The sequence below is a fragment of the Carcharodon carcharias genome, chromosome 12, assembly GCF_017639515.1.
Source record: "Carcharodon carcharias isolate sCarCar2 chromosome 12, sCarCar2.pri, whole genome shotgun sequence".
NCBI lineage: Eukaryota > Metazoa > Chordata > Chondrichthyes > Lamniformes > Lamnidae > Carcharodon > Carcharodon carcharias.
The window spans coordinates 58,401,908-58,420,279 of NC_054478.1; the positions used below are offsets into that span (position 1 = coordinate 58,401,908).

The following is an 18,372-nucleotide window of genomic DNA, read 5'->3' on the forward strand; positions in this document are numbered from 1 at the left end:
GAATGTTAGTGAACGGATGTGTAGGTGGGTGAGATGGTAGATGGGTTGGGTGAGTGAGATGGTAGGTGGTTGAGGTGGTGGTTGGGTGGTTAGTCGGATCAGGTTAGGAGGGTAGTTGGGTCGGGTCGGGGGTAGTCAGGTCAAGTCTGGAGAGGGGACTCAGGTTTGGGGGGCGGTGGCGGGAGGGGGTCAGATAAGGGGCAGTTGGGTCAGGTTTAGTTAAGCGGTCAGTGGCATTAGTCGGGTCAGGTCTGGTTGGGAGGGCAGTCAGATTGGGTCGGTCTAATGGGTACTAGGGCAATATAAGGTGTAATCGGAGAGAAAAAAACAAAAAAACTGCGGATGCTGGAAATCCAAAACAAAAACAGAATTACCTGGAAAAACTCAGCAGGTCTGGCAGCATCGGCGGAGAAGAAAAGAGTTGACGAGACTCTTTTCTTCTCCGCCGATGCTGCCAGACCTGCTGAGTTTTTCCAGGTAATTCTGTTTTTGTTAAGGTGTAATCGGATCAGGTCAGTTCGGGAGGCATAGTCGGATTGGTTCAGGGATGTAGTTGGGTGGTCAGGAGGTAGTTGATTCAGGCGGTTAATTGAGTCCATTCACTGGGTGGGGAGAGGGGAAGTTGACTGAGAAATTAGTTGTGTAGTAAAATCCAGACTAGGTTTCTTCTGTCTAACATTTCCTCGGTGACTTTTCAGGTAAGTAAATCGGAACTGTCCGAAGTCTCTGACTCTAACCCAAAGTCGGAAACACTTTTGGAACGTCCCAGGGAGCAGCGGAATTGCCCATCGCAGTTGAAGCTTCTCAGTCAATTCCCACATAGGTCCGTGCATCTGGACTTCCACAAGGTCCCAACGCACGTCCTCAGTTGTTCAACTGGAGACCAGAAGATTTGGGCCATTGAATTTTAGGTAATTTTGTATTTTCGTAGAGGAATGTAACCTCATCTGTCCAAATTAATATTAGTTAGGACTTTACATTTTGGACAGGTAATTTGCAATTCAAACCCAGGCCCCAGATATGAAGCGACAGCCTTTCTTTGTGCCATCCAACCTTCCATTATTTTTAGCAGGTCTGACAACATCTGTGGAGAGAAAGACAGAGTTAACGTTTCAAGTCCGTATGACTCTTCTTTGGAGCTAAAGGGCAGTAGAAATGTGGTGAAATATATACTGTTTAAGGGGGGCCGAACAGGTGAAGCTGGATAGAAGGCCAGCGATAGGTGGAGGCAAAGGAGAGATTGCGAAAGATGTCATAAACAAAAGGTCAAAGGGTTGTTAATAGTGGTGGCACTGGCTAAAGGAGGTGCTAATGGTGATATTAAGAGTGGAAAGCAGAATCTGATAATGGACGGACCAGGGTAAGCACTCTAGAAAGTGACAGATAACCCTGATCGGGATGGAGTGGGGAGAGGGGATGCTGGTGAGAAAAAAGATCGAAAAGGCTAAAAGCTGGGAATAAAACTATGAATAAAAATGGAAATAAATTTTAAAAGTAATAAGAATGAAAATAATAAATATATAAAAGTAAAAATGAATAAGAAAAAAGGGGGCAATCAAAAAGGAGGTGGAGATGGAGGAGACAGTTCATGGTCTGAAGTTGTTGAACTCAATGTTAAGTCCAGAAGGCTGTAATGTGCCTGATTGGAAAATGAGGTGCTGTTTCACCAGTTTGCGTTGAACTTCACTGGAACATTGCAGCAGGCCAAGCATGGACATGTGGGCATGAGAACAGGATGGTATGTTGAAATGGCAAGCAACGGGAAGGTCAGGGCCATGCTTGTGGACAGACCAAAGATGTTCCTCAAAGCGGTCACCCAGTCTGCATTTGGTCTCTCCAATGTAGAGGAGATTGCATTGGGAGCAGCGAATGCAGTAGACCAAATTGAAGGCTGTGCAAGTGAAGCATTGCTTCACTTGAAAGGAGTGTCAGGGCCTTTGGACGGTGAGGAGGGGGAGAGTAAAGGGGTAGGTGTTGCACCTTCTGCGATTGCATGGGAAGGTGCTATGGGAGGGGGTTGAGTTGTTGGGGGTGATGGAGGAGTGGACCAGGGTGTCACGGAGGGAACAGTCCCCACGGAATGCCACAGATGCTGTCAGACCTGCTGAGTTTCATTTTTTGTTTTTGTTTCAGATTTCTAGTATTTGCAGTATTTTGCCTTTCCATTATTGTTAATTATATTCTACACTGCCACTTTATTCTGTATCTTGTTGTCAAAAATAGGCACTTTTTTTTCCTACTAGAGCTACTTTTTTGCCAAATCTGGTGAATTGTTGACACGACGACTCCGAAAGTTAGGTCTCCAAGCAATGTTAGGACAAGATATTGGATGGTTTGATGATCGCAAGAACAGCCCAGGGACATTAACAACGAGGCTTGCAACAGATGCATCACAGGTTCAAGGGGTAAGCAATGGTAATTTCTATCAATGGCACTTTAAAAAATGAATAGTTTCATAATGAGCATTGGTGAAGCCCAAAATTTACCCCCTGATATCATGGTTTTGTGGAATATTGAGTTGATCAATGAAATACCCTTCAAGTGTCCTGAAATTAAAAATTGCTGAACCGCCCAGGCAGATTGGCAAGTTCATTTGGTTTTCAAAAAGTAGAGTTCTGTGGCTGTATAAAATAGACATACCAAGTAATCTTTGTTTGGTGAATGAAGCCAAATTTAAAGATAAATTCTATTATCGTATATCATTATTTGAAGATCTAGATTCTTATTCACAATAGTCCATGCTGCTTAGATCTCTGTGTTAAACTTACTGCATCTCCTCTCTGAATAATTTCTAGTTCCTGCAAGTGGAACCTGTGTAGATGAGAGAATTGAGAGTTCTGTCCATCAATGGAAAACCTTGTACACCAGCAGCACAACTAGAAAATTCATGTGGATACTGCCCATGCATTTCCGATGTATTTAATGGTTGGAAAGTCATGGACAATGCATTACTAGCTCCTGGCAGTGCTGCCAATAAGGAAGAACTCCCGGCATTGCTGATGCATAAAATTACTCTTAGTGGCAGAATATGACATAGCAAGGGAACAGGATTCAGCTATTGTGGAATAGAGTACAAAAAGAGGAGATGTGGGCCAGAATTTTACAGTCCTCTGCTGGCAGCTTTGCAGGTGAGGGAGTCCTGTAAAATTCCATTGATACCTTTCCTGTCACTTGCCCCCAACTTGGACATGATCTAATGGGTGGTGGGCAAGGCCTCGGGCTGCCTGCCTGCTATCGTGCCAATTGAGGCCCTTTAGTGACCAATTAACGGACAATTAAAGGTCACTTCCCACTCAGCCATAGTTTTTCAGCCAGCAGGAGGAGTTGGCGATAGGTGGGAAGCCTGACAGGTAAACCTGTTTGGACCTCAGAAAGGGGTTCTGCCTCCTTCATGGGCCCTCTTTCCTTATCAGAGGTCCCTGCCCCCTCCCCCGGAGCCTCCACACCTGGCCCAATGTGCCTGTCATCCAACTCCTGGCTCTTCTTTGCTGGGATTGGGTGCTGTTCCAGCAGTGGCCACCACTCCCAGTCTGCACATCTACACATGTGCATGAAGTGCTCCCCCCTAGTGTTATAGCACAAACACATAAGTGCTGCCTTCATCAGACCGTGTGGCCCCAGGAAGAATGGTGACATTTGGGGAAACAAATTACTGAAAGGACCTCTGGACCTTCTTTGGTTTCCGGCAACTAAAGAACCATATAAAAGCAATTCCTCTCAGTCTAAGGTCCATGGATACATTGTTCAGCAAGGGCACGAGATCATAGACATTTTGCCTCAGTAACAGCATGATAGACAACACAATTCTATAGCGGACATTCTCAATGCAGGTAGTTATCAATTGCATAAAAGCAAAATACTGCAGATGCTGGAAATCTGAAACAAAAACAAAAAATGCTGGAAAAACTCAACAGGTCTGACAGCATCTGTGGAGTGAAAGACAGAGTTACTGTTTCGAGTCCATATGACTCTTCTTCACAGACTTCTTCCTCTGGGACTGAAAGCGGTAACCGGCCCCAGTCCAGTGGGCAGCGAGACCCTGAGGTGGCATGTTGCTGGCAACAGCTTCTTATTTCATTTATAAATTTGGTTTGAAATGCATATTTTGGCTTTTATTTTTGTATTGCATCAGCTGTGATGACCAATGACAGGAAAGTCAGGTTTGGGACTGTTGTTGAATGGAGAATTGGGGCTGTGGTTACTGGTATCGCACTCAGACGAGTTCTTCCAAATCCACAGGACCAGAAAGGAGTTGTGTAGGTTGCCTCCTCATTCTTCTCCTCCTTGTGCTCCTTCTCCTGCTTCCCCTCTTCCTCCACATTCTCCTCCTCCACATGCCCTGTATACTATATAGTTGATATACTTGGTGGCGAGGGATGTCCCCTCATGATGGCAAGGTTGTGCATCATTAAGCAGAACATGATGAATCCTGACACCCGCTCTGCTGAGTACTAAAGACTCCTCCAGTGGCGTCCAGGCAGCAGAAGCATTGTTTCAGTGTGCCAATGATTTGCTCTAACACATTTTGTGTGACAGCATGAATTTATTGTATTAATGCTGCACACGTATGTATGGGCTGCACACTGGTGTCATCAGTGATCAGTGGATAGCTGTTGTCACCCAGTAGCCACTCTTTGGTTTATCATGATAACTCAAATGCAGCGAGTTAACACAGCAGATTGCTATGAAACAAAGTAATCATGACTGCTTCCAGGATACCAGGCTTGACCTGCATGATTTTCTGCCTATGGTTACACACCAGTTGCACATTGAGGGAGTAGAATCCTTTACAGTTCAAGTGCAGGGTAGAATTGGCGTGCAATTCCCACAAAACCATTTGAATGCAGTCAACAGCACTCTGCACCATGGGAAGCTTGCAATCCTAGCAGAGCTACAGGCTCATTCTGTCTGCTTACCTCTGGCAAGAGAGAATGAAATGTAGTTAGCTCTCAATGAATAGAGAACCTCGGTGACCTCCCATACACAATGGTAGATGGCAAACTGCAAGATGTAACAGATATCTCCAGCTCCAGACTCATAAATGTACATCACCTTCACTATCATTGACAATGTTATCCTTGCTCTGCTCTGAGGTTGCAGTTGTGCTTGCAGCAACTGGCAGATTTCAATAAGGACATCTTTGTTGAAGCACAGATATTGCGCACATTGTTCCTTGCTGATGTTCAAGTCAGAGAATTGCACCTTGAACACTCTCATTGAATATGGCCTCCTGCTGAGAGTTCTTCTCCCTACCTCCTCTTCCTCCCTTTTCCAGCAGTTTGTCCTGCTCTAGCGTGGCCTCTGCTTATTCACCCTGTTATAATGTATTCCAGAGGGAATGCCAACTAGTGCACCATGTATGGGAGCAACTTGTTTGTGCAGAAGCCTTGAGGTCAACAGAAACTCCTTGAGCACCTGTCATTGCAGACTTTTGCAACTTTAAGCTATAGAAAGCATCAAATACCTCTAGAATCAAAGCAACAGGCAGAAGAAATCAACCAACAACTATCTTTTAAATAGCACTGGTGGAGGGTTCTTCCTGCTGTTGAACATATGTTCAGCTATGTGAGGTTAATCGAGAGCATTAACTGGAGCACAACACCAAAATGGCACCACTGGGGTCAAATCAGCATTACATGCTGACTGATATCATAATCTTCCTGCTCTGCATACTTCCAGCAGCCATTTACTGTGCCCATGCTGACACTGTCACCAATATAGCATTTGGTGCAACTTACCTAAAAAGTACGCACGTGCACTGCAGATATCATTTTGGTCACCAAATAGCACCAAGAGTGCCCAAACACTGGGTGCTCCCAATTCCAATTTAATGCCAATAATCTGTTTTCTCTGGAGAATGGAGCTATACAGTAATGCTACATTAAGGATGATAATTTTCTTTTCAGTTTGAACAACAGTTATATGAGTGAAGTGGTTGGAGTGGGCGCAATTTATATAACTGTTTTTTTTATTGATGATTGTGTGCAATTTCTAAGCTTGTTTTTCTTTTGTTTATCTTCCCTCAGGCGACTGGATCTCAGATTGGAATGATAGTGAATTCTCTCACCAACATAGGAGTGTCCTTGATCATCGCTTTCTACTTTAGCTGGAAACTAACTTTGGTTATACTCTGTTTTCTACCCTTTCTGGCATTGTCTGGGGCTCTGCAAGCTAAAATGTTAACAGGATTTGCAAATCAGGATAAGCAAGCCCTTGAAGTTGCTGGCCAGGTATATTTCAGATTATTATCTCCATTGCCACACAGAGTTTTGTCTTATTCCAATAAACATACTTTGAATTCAACATTCTCTTACTCTTTAGATTTCCAGTGAAGCCCTGAGTAACATCCAAACTATAGCTGGCCTAGCAAAGGAGAAAATGTTTGTGCAATTGTATGAGACACAGCTAGAAGCCCCTTACAGAGCTGCAATTAAAAAAGCCAATGTTTATGGCTTATGCTTTGGTTTTGCCCAATCTATAATCTTCATGGCCAATGCTGCATCATATAGATTTGGCGGTTATTTGGTTGTTGCTGAAAACCTTCACTTCAGCATTGTATTCAGGTATGATTACTCTGTTATATAACAAAAATATTGTATCATATGTAAGTCACAAAGTTTAACAGTTTTAAAATCAGTAATCTTACTTTATTTCAGAGTGATTTCTGCCATAGTAACAAGTGGCACAGCACTGGGAAGAGCCTCATCATATACCCCAGACTACGCAAAAGCTAAGATAGCTGCTGCACGCTTTTTTCAACTGATTGACCAAGTTCCCAAAATCAATATCTACAATGATGAAGGGGAAAAATGGGTATCGTATCAATTTTTTATCAATAGAGAGCTAGGCTTTTGTTTCAGAACAATGATGTATACAGTGTTAATAAGTTTCATATTACCTCTTTTAAAGGTAATAGAACAGTTTGCTGCATAATCAGGAAAACAAAAACTGAAGACAGCCCTTTTTTAAAAATTTGGTTTACCATTTCAAGCAGTGATTTATGAAATTAGTTTACAATTCTATATAAAGTAGCACAGACTGGAGTTCGTTACAGGACTGTAACACTGGCTAGGAGTGTAGAGTAAAGGGTTAACGTTAGGAGCTCCTGATACAGATGTAACTACTGATTAACCATAATGCAATGACACATAATTAAAATACTGAGATCTGATGGGAAGCAAAAGTACAACCTCATGTAGAATACTGGGATATACAAAGATCTGTAAATAAACAAGAATGGTTTTTACAAATAATGGTCTATGGTACCATTCTTAGGTTAACAGTCAAACCCTAAAGAAACCCCATCATGACCCCCAAGCTCAAGATGAAACAAGGAGCTCTGAGAATTCATTGAATACAATGGTTTTGAAGTAAACTTCTTCTTTCACATGGTTGGGTGGAAAGCAACAACTATAATTTTACATAAAGCAATCAAGTCAGGATATTGTGTCAGGAGTGGTGGTGTGTATCACTGTAACACCTGCTTCATATTTAGGAGTCAGGCATTGAGTTGTTTTGTGTTCCATTTTCTGTTCTGGGTGACCACAATCTCACACAGGAGAGCTTTTAATTTTCCATTTGACCATCAGGTATCCACATCTGCCATTGTTTGCAAGGATGTATTGCAGGGGTGCCCATGAGCTTTGTGGGAGGTCAAAACCAGGGACCTTCAGTGTCAGGTCTTTCATGAGATGTTTGTTCATGACTTCTTATGAGGACTTATATCATTTGATAGAAAGTATGACAGAGCTCATAATAAACGTTTTCAGTTATGTTGTGTTGGGTGATATAAGAATAAAGTGAATAGTAAATGTTTCTGCTTAAAGATCATTAATTTATTTCACCCATTTTCAAAACTCTGCTGTTCAAAATCTTTAATAAAAGAATCAACAGACGTGCAGGCTGCTTTGGAAGAAAGTTGATTGATTTGTTTTAACAAAGAAATAGATTTACTTTTAACAATGAACTGATTGAGAACATATGAACTAAACAAATTAGGAGCAGGCGTAGGCCACTCGGCCCATCAAGCCTGCTCAGCCATTCCGTAAGATCATGGCTGATCTGATTGTAGCCTCAACCCCACATTCCTGCCTGCCCCCAATAAGCTGTCATCCCCTTGTTAGTCAAGAATCAGTATGATTAACAGATTGAATTGTGGGTGAGGGAGTGGGTGTGGGAAATATCTTCCACCCAAATCAAGTGCAAATGCAGCAGAGCGACCCCAATTCCTGCCCGCAGCCCTAACTATTTCCAGGTTGTGGCTTCATTTAGGGACATAGGAACAGGAGTAGATCATTAGCTCCTCAAACCTATTCTGCCATTCAATGGGATTGTGGCTGATATGTGACCTAACACCATTTGCCCACCTTTGCCTCATAACACTTAATGCCTTTGGTTAACAGAAATCTATCAATCTTAAGTTTAAACAATTGACCCACCATTTTTGAAAGAGAGTTCCAAACTTCTATCACCTTTGTTCGTAGAAGTGTTTCCTAACTTCCCTCCTGAAAGGCCTGGCTCTAATTTTTAAGCTCTGTCCTCTAGTGGAAATAGTTTCCCTCTATCTACCAGTCAATTGTCCTTTATATCTTGAAAGCTTTGATCAAATCACCCCTGACGTTCTAATGTCTGAGGAATGCAAACTTGTTTGTGCAATCTTGCCTCATAATTTAACCCTTGGAGTCTAGATATCATTCTAGTAAATCTACGCTGCACTCCTTTCAAGGCCAAATTATCTGTCATAAAGTGTGTTGTTCAGAGTTGCTCATAGCACTCCAGGTGTGATCTAACCAGAGCTTTCTTCTAACTCTTTATATTTTGACCTCTAGCTACAAGGCCGGCATTCCGTTAGCCTTTCCTGACTTTTAATGATCTATGTACCTGGACCCCAAGTCTTTTTGGAGCTCTGTTATTTCTAACTTTTCACTGTTTTGAAAGTACTCTGTTCTATCCTCTTTAGGTCCAAAGTGGTTGAGCTCACACTTGCCTATATCCATTTGCCATCATTTTTCTCTGTCACTTAATTTATTATTATCTCTTTGTAGTTTTAGGCTTCCATCTACAATGCCGCCTATGCTTGCTTCATGGCAAATTTGGGCATGTAGTTTGGATATGTAAAATTTGAATGTAGCTAGTTAGCTGCAGGCATCAAATGGGTGCTCCTCTGCAGTTCGTCACATGTGGGGAGGGGGTGGAGTGAGGTGGTGGAAATCAGCTTGGTTCTGTGTTCAGCAGGCCAACAGGCCAGGCCTGGGAGCAGGTGGAAGCCAATCTCTGCTCCTGCTGGCTCCACAAAATCCCCTGGAATAAAAATTCTGAGCCTTCTGTGCAGCAGCCACCAGCAATCCTTTCACAGGGTACTCACTGCCTAATTTCAATCTGATATGATTATTTGCCCCCAGTCCCTAACCACCACAGCATGTCACCAGCAAAAAAAAATATTGGCAAAAATTGTAGAAATCCTTCTCTCCCTCACCTCCAGAAGATAGAGGAAAATGTGAATTGAACTGTGATTCATCAACATGACACTTCCTCTGAGTCAAAATAACATTGACAAACCACTCAAGCTTCAATGTCACATTTTATGTCCATCCGCTCTAGTTAACCTTTGATCCAGTATTTATTTAATTACTGCTTTAGTTTTGCAATTCTGTAATGATGAAGAGCTGGCAATCTTACTGGCTCATGTTGAATTAATGATTCGCATTTAGCAACAGACCTTTATCAGACTAGAACAATACTTTAATTCCATTTAGGTAGATTATTAAATTTTGACAATTTTATTAGCTAAGAGCAGGATTAATCTGCAGTCGAAAGTTTCCATCCAACCATAGCACATAGCTTTCTAGCCAAGTAATATGTTTCAATAAAAACACAAAATGCTGGAAATACTCAGCAGATCACATGGCATCTATGGCAAGAGAAACAGTAATCAGGGGAAATTTTATTTCCTAAAAGGTATGTTTGAGTCAATTGGGATGTAAAAATATTTAAAAGCTCAAAACCAACTCCAATCTACCTCAAACCCCACCCACTTGCAGTTTACTCAGAGAGTGGACAAGGTTAGGGCAACCAAATCATGCCCAGGAGATGATTCAATCATTTAAATATCATAATGAGGCTGCATACCTTAGATTTAATCCCTATTTTAATTTAATACTTGGGAAATGAGCTTGAGGAAATCTGGCAGCTAATGGAGGTCAAGACTGCTGGATCCAACAGGTATATGCGCTTCCATGTGCCTGCTGCAACCAGCTTGCCTGCTTCCACTAACCCCCCAATCACCAACCCACCCCTTGCCCTCTGCGCCCCTCCGCCATTCTACTACTTGCTCTTTTTCTTTCCAATCATTCTCTCCAATCATCCCCATGCTCTCACTTCCTGACCTCCCCATTTCATCTCTGCAGCTCAAGATCTCTCCATACTTGGCTTCCAATCTCCTCCATCACTGACCTTTCTGGTCTCCGCTGAGTCCATACCAAGATCTTTGATCTCCTCCACTGACCAACCCAATCTCCTGACTCTGAAATGGCCTAACAAGCCACTCAGAAAAGGGCAATTAGTAATGGACAATTAATGCCAGCATTGCCAGCAATACCCACATCTTGTGAATTATACAAATGCTATTAGCCTGTTTTATGTGGCCAACAGGGATGCCTGAAAAATTGTCCAACAGGATTGGATCTATTTCAGGCACTCTTGGGACATGGGAGATAGCACTGTGAAATTGGGGCTTTGGTCTCTTCTCTGTGTTTTAAATCCTGTGAAAGCTACAGCACCTTAACGCAAGTGTGAAAGACATGTGAAATGCAACAGAAAATGCTGGAAATACTCAGCAGGTCTGGCAGCATCTGTGGAGAAAGAAACAAAGCTAACGTTGCAGGTTGATGACCTGAATCTGGTATGCAAAGTAATTTGAGATAGTGTGCTCTGTTTCCGCTTAACATCCAAGAAGATGATTATCAGTTATGCCACTTTCTTAAAATTATTCAAGGATAGAATATTTTAAAATTGCAGCAAAATGTAGCCAAAATTAGCACAGTTAGTTTGAATAACAATTACTTTGAAGCATGTAAGGAAACAATTAAGCAGACTAACCAATCAGTGAGTTCCTATGATTCAACTTGATATGAAGAGTTTTCAGGTAATAGTAGATTCTATTAGCACCATGGTGGCATCCTAAACCCAACTATTTGCGATAACATTCATACTAAGCAGCCATTTCTTTTCTTCGTTCATGGGATAGCAAGGCCAGCATTTATTTCCCATCCCTAATTACTCTTGAGTGGGTGAACTGCATTCTTGAATAGCAGTGGTCAATGGGTGTAAGTACACTCGCAGTGCTATTAGAGTGGGAGTTCCAGGATTTTGGCCCAGTGAGAGGGAAGGGATGGTGATATAGCTCCAAATCGGGATGGTGATATAGCTCCAAATCAGGATGGTGTGAGACTTGCGGGGAAATGTGGAGGGAGTGGTGTTCATATGTGTTTGCTGCCCTTTTCCTTCTAGGCGGTTGAGGTTGCAGGTTTGGAAGGTGCTGTCAAAGGAAACTTGGAAAGCTGCTGCAGTGCATTCTGTGGATGTACAAACTGCTGCTGATCTGAGCCGGTGGTGAAGGGAATTAAGTTTTAAGGCAGTAGATAATGTGTCAATCAAGTGTTTTATTCTGGATGGTGTTGAACCTCTTGAGTCTTGTTGGATCTGCTCTCATCCAGACAAGTGGAGAGTATTCCATTGCACTCCTGATTTGTGTTTGTAAATGGTTGACAGGCTTTGGAGAATCAGGAGATGAGTTGCTCGCTGCAGAATTACCCGCCTCTGACCTTATAATGTAGTCACAACATTTACGTAGCAGGTCCAGTTAAATTTCCGGTGAATGGTAAGCCCCCCAGTATGTTGATGGTGAGAGATTCAGCAAGAGTAATGTCGTTGAGTGTCAAGGGGAGAGTGGTCAGTGTTCTATTCCGGAAAGCCAGTTGATGAAGGATAAGACAGTTTTATAATCATTTACGGGGTTACAGCCAAGCTGAACAATTAGTTTTAGTCCGTGTCTATTTTTATAGGGGTTAAAGTAAATCCTCAGTTAATGCCCACTAACGATTGTTATGATCCCCAGCTGAGGTTACCACTGGACAAGCCTAATCCCAGGGTGGAACCTGGCATGACGGATCCTAACTTTTATTTGTTTGTTTAGATACATGGAAAGTGGCTACTGAACAAGGTCATTGGAGTCAGCTAATGAACTTTTAACAAAAAAAAAAACATTTATTTAACAAGAAAAGTTGAACTATATTACAATACTCCTTCACCTACAACAATACCTTTACTGATATATACAGGTTTCTAAATGTAACACAAGTTACAAAGCTATCTTATACTCTAATGTTCACAGTAAGTACGCAGTCCACGTAAACCAATTGCGAACTATGGTCAGACACGCCACAATCTGACACCAAGTGACAGATGCCATCCCACACAGATGCTATGGATCTCTCCTCAACTCCCTGCAGATGTCTGTTACACCCTGAGCCAACCAGTCTCACTGAACTCCATCTTTCACATGATGTTTCCAATCTCCATTCTCTAAGGACTTGCTTTGGAATCTTCTCCCAAACTGATGCTTTCTGTCTCTCTCTCAGATGCCTTCCACAAGGTTCATCTCTAGGGTTTCAAGCCCTCCTTCCAATGTTCCTCTCCCCTGGGTCATCACATGCGTTCTTACTTTCTTCCATGCACTTTCTCTCACAGACTCAGCTTTCAACAGAACACCACTGCTTCACATGCCCATAGCAAAGAGCTATAGACCTTCAGTTGTCTCTTTGGACCTTCTGACCTCTTTCAAGCTGTTCTCACTTTAAATCTGCTTTCTGCAGCTTTTGTCTCTTTAAATCTGAAGCTTGGAGCCTTTCTTTCTACCCCTCAATCTTAACTTCATTTAACAGGACCTTTTCAGGTTCCTGTCTTTCCCTTGGACTAGAAGGTCTTTTTGGGACTTGCTCCAGTTCCACACCCCTGGATTTTGGGGTATTTTCCTTAGCTTAGGATTGACTATCTGTGCCCTTTGCTCCAGACTCTCCTGGCAGCTACTTTCAAAACCAACTGAACTCAAACAGCTTCCAAATCAAGCTGCTGTTTCTAGTTTCTTCTGTGTGTCTGTGAGAGGGACCTGCCTCTTTGGACCCCTATTGCTAGGCAACAGCCCAGTTCCTCTACTTTTGGTTGTTTAACTTAGCTTAGAGTCGTAAAACTCTCATTAGAAACGCAGGCAGCTTTTAAAGTGAAACTAAAGCTCCATTTGACCTTTCTTAACACATAAACACAGAAATACAAATCAAACTTAAACATTAAACTAAAACTCATTCCTAACATCCACGAATCCAAATATATCCTACTTAAGCTATCTCTATTTCATAATACTATATACAATTAAACACAATTAATATACAGAAAACACATTCTCTCTTGTTGGATAAGGTCATTGCCTGGCACTTGTGTGGCATGAATGTTTGCCACTTACCAGTCCAAGCCTGAATGTTGCCCAAGTGTTGCTGTATGCTGGCACAGACTGCTTCATTACCTGAAGAGATCTGAATGGGACCAAACACTTTGCAATCATCAGTGAACATCCCCACTTCTGACCTTATGTTAGAGGGAAGAACTTTGATGAAACAGCTGAAGATGATTAAGCCTAGGATACTACCCTGTGGAATTCCTGTAGCGATGTCCTGAGGTTGAGATGATTGGTCTCCAAGAACCAAAACCTTTGAGCTAAGTACAACCCCAGCCAGTGGAGAGTTTTCCCCCGATCCCCAATGATTTCAGTATTACTAAGGCTTCTTGATTCCTCACTTGGTCAAATGCTGCTTTGATGTCAAGAGCAGTTACTCTCACCTTATCTCAGAATTCAGTTTTTTGTCCATGTTTGTACCACGGCTGTAATGAGGTCAGTACCCGAATGGTCCTGGTGAAATCCAAAGTAAGCATTGGTGAGCAGGCTATTGCTGTTGTTGTAATAGTGGAGCTTGATAGCATTGCCAACAACACTTTCCATCATTTTGCTGATGATTGAGCATCAACAAATTGAGTGATAATTGACTGGATTGAGTTTGTCTTGCTTTTTGTGGACAGGACATAACTGGGCACTTTTACAAATTGTCAATAGATGCTGTACTGGAACAGCTTGGCTAGGAGTGTGGCTAGTTCTAGAACAGAAGTCTTCACCACTACAGTCTGATGTTGTTGGGTCCCATAGCCTTTGCTGTATCCATTGTGCTCAGCCGTTGCTTGATATTACGTGGAGTGAATTCAATTCAGGATAAAAGAGCGTGAGGAGAGCAGCGGAGACACAGGGTAAAACATTGCAAGGAGAGCAGCGGAAACACAGGACAAAAGAGCGCGAAGACATTCCATGTAGTTAAGAACCACATAATCTTAGTTGTCACTGGTACTAGTATTCAATAAATACAGTAAGTTGTAGCATACATAGAAAGAAAGTAATTAAAGTAAATTAAATAACATAAGTTAGAATGGTGGGAGAGGTGTTATGATGCAGCTGTGAAATGTGGGATTGTTTTGGACACCAATGTGATCCATGACAAACAGGTCTGCAGGAAGTGTAAGCAGCTTGAGGAATTCTGGATCAGGATTATGTGCAACATAAAAGAGGGGGGAAAATGCCTGGATACTTTGTTCCAGAAGACAGTCACACCTCTTAGAATAGGGTCATCTGTTTTGGTCAGCAGTGAAGGACAGGAGGATGTGACTGTCAGTGAGGCAGGTAATGGGACCGAGCAGACAGTATTGAAGGGGCCTCAGACTTTGCAATTGTTAAAAAGGTTTGATGTGCTGACAGCCTGCATGGAAGGAAGCAAAGTGTGCAAGGTGGATGAGCTGGCTGACCATGGCGCTGTGGTACAGGAAGCCATTCCAGCGGGGGTAGCAAAAAGGAATGTAGTGATAGTAGGGTTAATATAGTGAGGAGGATTGACACTGTTCTCTGCAGCAAAGAGCGAGAGTCCAGGCAGCTATGTTGCCTGCCTGGTGCCAGGGTTCGGGACATCTGCTCAGGGCTGGAGTGGAACTTGTAGTGGGAGGGGGATGATCAAGTTGTCGTGGTCCATATAGGTGGCAATGACATAGGTAGAACTAGGAGACAGTTTCTGCAAAATCAGTATGAGAAGCTAGGCACCAAATTAAGAAGCAGAACCTCAAAGGTAATAATCTCTGGATTATTACCTGAGCCACGTGCAAATTGGCATAGAGCAAATAAGATTACAGAGGCGAGTGCGTGGCTCAAAGACTGGTGTAGGAGAAGTGGGTTCCGGTTTGTGGGACACTGGTATCAGTACTGGGGAAAGTGGGGGCTGTATTGTTACACCTGAACCATGCTGAGGCAAATGTCCTTGCAAATCACATAACTAAGGAAATAGAGTGGGCTTTAAACTAAACAAGAGGGGTGAGGGATCAAGTTTGAGTAGAGGTAGCAATTCAAGGTGTAGAAGTCAAGACAGGAGCAAAATAGTAACATGAGAAATGAGGGTCAGAGAATGGCAGGAAAAGACAGAGAGAAAAAACCTAAGAATTCATCAACAGTCAAGACTAGATGTTACAAATGTAAGAAAAAGACTAAACTGAAGACTCTCTATCTGAATGCACATAGTATTCATCAAAGTAAATGAATTGATGGCCCGCATTGAAGTAAATAAATATGATATGATTGCAATTACGGAGACACGGCTGCAAGATGACAAAGATCGGGTCCTTGATATTGAAGGGTCCATGACATTCAAGAAGGATAGGAAGTTAGGTAAAGGTGGAGGGATAGCACTGTTAATCTAAGAGGGCAATAGTTAGAGATGACCTTGGTTCAGGAGATCAGGATGTAGAATTGGTTTGGGTGGAGATGAGGAATAGTAGGGGTAAAAAGTCATTAGTGGGAGTGGTCTACAGGCCCCTTAACAGTAGCCACAGTGTAGGACAAAGTATTCAAGAGAAAATATTGTGTGCTTGTGATAAAGGGACGGCAATAATCATGGGTGATTTTAATCTACACATAAATTGGAAAAATCAGATTGAAGTAGTAGCCTAGAAGAGGAGTTCTTAGAATGCTTTTTGTGGTTAACTAATGATGTTAAGGAAAACCTCAAACTTAAGGAAAAAGCATACAACTCCGCAGAGATGAGTGGCAGGACGGATGGAATGTTTTTTGTATCCTCTATAGTGATACATGCTTAGACTAGACATACTGTACTTGGATTTCCAGAAGGCATTTGATAAAGTGCCACATGAAAGATTATTACAGAAAATAAAAGCGCATGGTATAGTGGATAACATGTTAGCATGGATAGAAGATCAGCTGGCTGGCAGAAAGCAGAGAGTATGCATAAATGGATCTTTTTCTGATTGGCAGGATGTGACGAGTGGAGTCTCACAGGGGTCTATACTGGGGCCTCAACTTTTTATGATTTACATCAATGACTTGGATGAGGGGAGTGAAGACATAGCTAAATCTGCAGATGTCACAAAGATGGGTAGGATAGTATGTTGTGAAGAGGACATGAGGAGGTTGCAGATGTATATAGGTAGGTTGAGTGAGTGGGCAAATGGAATTTAATGTGGGAAAATGTGAAGTTGTTCACTTTGGCAGGAAGAACAAAAAAGCAGTGTATTACTTAAATGGAGAAAGGCTGCATAATTCTGAAGTGCAAAGGGATCTAGGTGTTCTAGTACATGAGTCACAAAAAGTTAGTATGCAGGTACAGCAAGTAATTAAGAAGGCTAATGGAATGCTATGCTTTATTACAAGAAGGATTGAACACAAAAATAAGAATGTTATGCTTCAGTTATACAGGGCATTGGTGAGACCGCACCTCGAGTGCTGTGTGCAATTTCAGTCTCCTTATTTAAGGAAGGATGTAACTGCATTGGAGGCAGTTCAAAGGAGGTTTACGAAATTGATACCGAGAATGAGTGGGCTGTTTTACGAGGAAAGGTTGCACAGATTGGGCTTGTTTCCATTGGAGTTTAGAAGAATGAGGGATGATTTGATTGAAGTATACAAGATCCTAAACGACCTTGACAAAGTGGACGTCGAAAGGATGTTTCCTCTTGTGGGTGAGTCCAGAAATAGGCAGCACTGTTTTAAAATTAGAGGATGCCCTTTTAGGACAGAGAGGAGGAGAATTTTTTTCTTTCAGAGGGTTGTGCGACTTTGGAATTCTCTGCCTCAGAAGGTGGTGGATTGCATATTTTTAAGGCAGATGTAGAAAGATTCTTGTTAGGCAGAGGAATCAAAGGTTATCAGGGTTAGATGGGAATATGGAAATCGAAACACAAGAAGATTAACTATGATCTTATTGAATAGCGGAACAGGCTCGAGGGGCCGAATGGTCTATTCTTGTTCCTATTTCTTATGTTCTTATGCTCTAATTGGTTCCTCGTGTCCAGGTATATCTAGTACTGCTCCTGGCATGCTCTCCTATTGAATCAGGGTTGATCCCCTGGCTTGATGATAATGATAGAGTGAGATATAGGTCAGACCATGAACTTACAGATTGGTTGAGTACAATTTTGCTGCTGCTGATGGCCTACAGTGCCCCATGAATGTCCAGTTTTTTGAGCTACTGGATCTGATCTGAATCTATCCTGTTAAGCAAGTGCCTGCCACACAACATGATGGTGGAGTGTCATCAAATGCATTTGTGACAAGTAGATTGGTGAGGATGACAGCAAACAGTTTTTTCATTCATGTTAGTTCCCTCACCACTTGCTGCAGGCCCAGTCTGGCAGCTGTGTCCTTCAGGACTTGGCCAGCTCAGTCAGTAGAGGTACTAACAAGCAACCCTTAGTGATGGACATTGAAGTCACTCATCCAGAGCACATTCTGTGCCCTTGCTACACTCAGTGCCTCTTCCAGTCATGTTCAATGTGGAGAAGCACTGATCCATCAGCTGAGGGAGGGTGGTAGGTAGTAATCTACAAAAGGTTTCTCTGGCCATGTTTGACTTGATGCCATGAGACTTCCTGGGGTCTACAGTCAATGTTGAGAACTCTCAGAGCCGCTCCCTCCTGACGGTCTACAACTGTGCAATCACTTCTGGTGGGTCTGACCTGGCGGTGGAGCAAGATATACCCAAGGATGCTGCTGGAGTATCAGGGACTTTGGCTGTAATGTGTAATTCTGTAAGTATGACTATATCAGACTGTTGCTTGACTAGTCTATGAGACGATTTGCCCATTTTGGGCAGAAGTCCCATACATTAGTGAAGAGGATTTTGCAGAGTCGACTGGGCTGTGCGTGTCTTTGGTGTGTCCGATACCTATCATCCTGTTTTGTTCCTATTTGACTTTTCTGTAGCAGTTTGACACAACTGG

General features: G+C 42.5%; 1 protein-coding gene across 2 annotated transcripts in view; it reads left to right on the forward strand.

Annotated features, from left to right (window-relative positions):
• The window catches only part of LOC121284853 (bile salt export pump-like), a 68,900-nt gene that overhangs the window by 38,122 nt on the left and 12,406 nt on the right, over positions 1 to 18,372 (forward strand). For both annotated transcript variants that reach the window (XM_041200673.1, XM_041200674.1), the window contains 4 exons: positions 2,244 to 2,405; positions 6,027 to 6,230; positions 6,322 to 6,563; positions 6,657 to 6,813. In XM_041200673.1, the coding sequence (XP_041056607.1) occupies positions 2,244 to 2,405; positions 6,027 to 6,230; positions 6,322 to 6,563; positions 6,657 to 6,813 (765 nt within the window). The remainder of the gene's footprint in view (positions 1 to 2,243; positions 2,406 to 6,026; positions 6,231 to 6,321; positions 6,564 to 6,656; positions 6,814 to 18,372) is intronic.